The sequence below is a fragment of the Aplysia californica genome, unplaced genomic scaffold (assembly GCF_000002075.1).
Source record: "Aplysia californica isolate F4 #8 unplaced genomic scaffold, AplCal3.0 scaffold00047, whole genome shotgun sequence".
In the NCBI taxonomy this organism is placed as follows: Eukaryota; Metazoa; Mollusca; class Gastropoda; order Aplysiida; family Aplysiidae; genus Aplysia; species Aplysia californica.
In genome coordinates this window covers 847108-850904 of record NW_004797317.1, presented here as the reverse complement: position 1 = coordinate 850904, position 3797 = coordinate 847108, and the positions used below count along the sequence as shown (strand labels likewise).

General features: G+C 38.6%; 1 protein-coding gene across 1 annotated transcript in view; it reads right to left on the bottom strand.

The window, feature by feature from the left end:
* Positions 1-3415, bottom strand: part of LOC106011049 (probable chitinase 10) — a 21788-nt gene extending 18373 nt beyond the window's left edge. Inside the window, exon 1 of the mRNA XM_013079296.2 lies at positions 3289-3415. Coding sequence (XP_012934750.2) covers positions 3289-3398 — 110 coding nt within the window. The 5' untranslated portion in view covers positions 3399-3415. The remainder of the gene's footprint in view (positions 1-3288) is intronic.
* Positions 3416-3797: the final 382 nt, after the last annotated feature.

Here is a 3797-nt window from a genome sequence, read left to right as displayed (position 1 = left end):
TCTCTGTCTCTCTCTCTTTCTCTCTCTCTCTCTCTCTCTCTCTCTCTCTCTGTCTCTCTCTCTTTCTATCTCTCGCTCTCTTCCTATTTTCTCGTCTCTCCCATTTTCCCTTTTTCTCTCTCTTCCTCTTCTCTCCTTCTCTATCTCCCTCTCCCTCTACCTTTCACACTCTCCCTTTCACTGTCGCTGTCTCTCGAACATTCCCCTTTCCGTTGACGTGTAGCAACCCGAAAGGGTGAGAGTTGGTAATAATCTGCTCTTGTTTCCACATTTCATGTTTCATCTTCCGTAGGAATTACATTGTCAAAGTTCCCTCTCACGAATTCGTGACTTGTCTATTTTACGGTTGTGAGCAATGAATATTATTATTATAACATATAAGACGTGGGCATTGTCTTGATACGTCTTGTCGTATCGTGCGCGTCGTAGACAATTAATTTCGGATGACATGGGATCCGCTCTTTGTTTTAAGCTATGGGATTATCAATGTCTTGTCAAGGGTACAGAACATGGTTAGATTTCTCTTGTTCAGGAATGAAGAGGTTTAAGGGAAGTCGTCACTTATGGGACTTGCAGAGGTTAACATTTTATGAGGGTCAAAATGAAGACCACCCTCGGTCATTGTTCGACGTTGCAATTCCTTTAAAGCGAGTATTACATTACAAGGGTAAAAGATCATACATTTTGCAACGTTGAGGTGCGCAAATATAATATTACTAGCTGGGCCCCCGTTCGATGAACGGATAGAGACAGAAGCGTGTTGATTGTTCCCAGTAGCAAGAAAAAGAATTTAAAGAAAAAGCGATGATGGGCATCAAACAAAAGGATCACAGTCGAATTTAGCACCAAGTGAAAAAAGAAAACATGAGGCTAGATCTATACGGGTCGCACACTTAAAATAGACTTAAGGACCTGTCCGGTGTGCAATGACGTTGTTGTCCAGGACAGGTAATACAGGTAATACTTAAAATAGAGCTCAGTATTGCGCGACAGTGCGCAATAGTATCGAACGGAAGTCGAAGTACGACTTGAAATAAACAAACCTGGCGGGTTTTCTAAAATTACAGAGACCGAAGCGTCGGCCTACAAAAGCGATCGGCGAAATAAAAAAAATTTAGCTTTTTGCAGGAAAACTGTCTCGAAACCGAAAAAACGAAGGGCGTCATGCTCTGGAGCTTATTTTAAAGAATCTTTTGGCGTAAACTGCATGTCGATCGATGCTGCCATTAAAAAGCCTTTTGAATAGCAAAATTCGGACACCACAAACAGATAATAGATTTCCGGTTCAGACTATGGTAAAAAACGAAGATCATCTTCGGTAACTGTTCGATGTTGAGATCCCATTAATGAGAGTGTTACATTACACGAATAGAAACAATACATTTGTGATGCATCACGGTGAAATGATACGCTCGTCAAAATAATGAAAACGAAGATATCGGCATTTTTCTGCCAGGTTGATAATTATTTTCGAATTTCTGTTCTCTTGATCAACACCTTTTTATGTCCTTTTAAAACATTTTAGCGAGAATTTTCCTGAAAAAAAGTTGATTAAGGGAACATAAAATGAAAATGTTAAGTTTCCAAGGACTCTCAGGCTTTCGAAATCAACAACTTCCAATTGCACATGCACAAAAATGACGAGCACCTGATTCCTCTGCATTGTGACACTTTCTACATCACTGAGGTGCGTATGTATAACTAGCTGAGCCCCCTTTCGATTAAAGGAATGATCAACTGAAAGGCATATTGGCCTAATCTTTTTACACTCTGGTGGAATGGAGCTTTAAATCTTAAGAGAAAAGTGACACGTGAGTTTCCAAGTTGCCAAATATCGTATAATAGATGATGTATTATAGATTCTCTATACAGCTTTCGTGGTTGTACACTCCAGAATTTCAAAGAGGTGGAATCTACACACTGCTAGTGAACGGAAGCCTCGCTTGTTTACAATGCCGTCTTAGAAGACGGACTTTCCCAAGATTAGATATAAACGAAACTAATGAAAAACTGAAAATTAACTACAGTGATTTCAGGCTCTTCAATGAAACTGAGCACACTTTAAATGATTCTGAACAATCATTAATTTTGTCAAATTCGAAAGCTAAGTGGTTCGGGAGAAAGTGTGAAGTTTCAGAATTATAATATATAGAGATACTCAGGCTCAGACTGAGACAACGTGCGACAATAAGATAAGATAAGAGATAAGATATTACTTTATTATCCCAGAGAAGAACTTTTCTCTTTGTATAGGACCGTAAAAACACATGCAAGTATACATACATATTTAAATCATATATTATTTCTCTCTTTAAAATTCAAAATGAAAAGAAAAGTAAAGGGGACAAAATATACATATCACATCAGATGCAACATTCAAACACACAGAGAATTGATTACGAGACCTTTAAAGTTATATAGATATATACTCCAAAGACCCATTGATGCTTATTCTAACAATAGTCTTTTGCTATATTGTAAAAAACTTTTTTTTATACCTTTCTCTCTTTATTTTTGGAGGTACATATCTGCCGCTGATCTTACAATTTGCGTGGAAAGGGGGTGTAACGTGTTGTTTATGATGCTTTCACTATTGACTAAACATCATAGCCACGGGAGCCTTCTTAGATCTTTGAACTTAAAAGAGTAGAAAGGACGACCAGTGTTCTGTCTGTGCATATTTGTCGCTGAAGGGCCCAGCTGGTAGGTTCTACTTCTTTACTTTCCCTCTGTTGTTTCTGTCTGTCTGTCTGTCTTATTAGTTCCCGGCACTAAATGACCATTATTGCGTCGTCGTGCTTCTGTTTACTCAAAGAAACGACCAAGCAAAACAGCCGAGACACCAAATACACTCCAAATGCTTATGAGCAATTGGGGGTGGGGGGAAAAGGGTGGGGGGGGGGACTAAACCTCAAAATCAATTTCAGCAGCTGCAATGTAGATTGTAAACATATTGTAGTCTTATCTTATGTACACTATGCTTTCTTTTCTTAGTGCTAGCCAAATACGTATTTTTTTCCCATTTCTCTCAAGAGACAAAACTGATAGTGTGCTGAGAACAAGGCGGGCCTATGATGCAGGAACATGAATCCAAAAGACAAACAAATATTGTCTTTCATTCAGGGCGAAATTTTAATCTTTTTACGATAACTGATTTTCTAGAGTATAAGTCGACATAAAGTGCGGCCTTCTATTCATTAGTACGTCAAAAGTTTCGATCCAATTTATCAGCCGTACAGGTTCGACGAAAGTGTGCGCACATGCATTTATCGCAACAAAATCACATACCTGTCTTGTGGTAGTTCTCTGGCCAAACTCCGTAGTAGCGGCCAGCTTCCATTCCCACAACGGTTGTTAAAATCGTCGTGCTCTAAAGACCAGAATACGACCCCAGACATGCCCAGCTCTCTGATGAAAGCCGCCTACGAACAGGAAAAAAGTTCCGTATTATGTTACACACGTAGTAATGAAACTTGGTTTCAGGTTCTTTCTCCATGGATGTAGTATGGTGCTGGTATATATTTATTGTTAACGTCATATCCTTATATTATAACGATTATTGTTGCTTCTGGTTGTTTTTAAGATAATATACCTGAGGGCATTGAACCCAAGGACGTAAATGAACGAGAGCTTAAAATTCAGTCTACAGAAGTGGGACGAGAAGCAAATATGGAACTAAGATAAGAATACGTCAATGATGAGATAATAATACGTGAATGATGAGATAAGAATACGTCAATGATGAGATAAGAATACGTGAATGATGAGATAAGAATACGTCAATGATGAGATAAGAA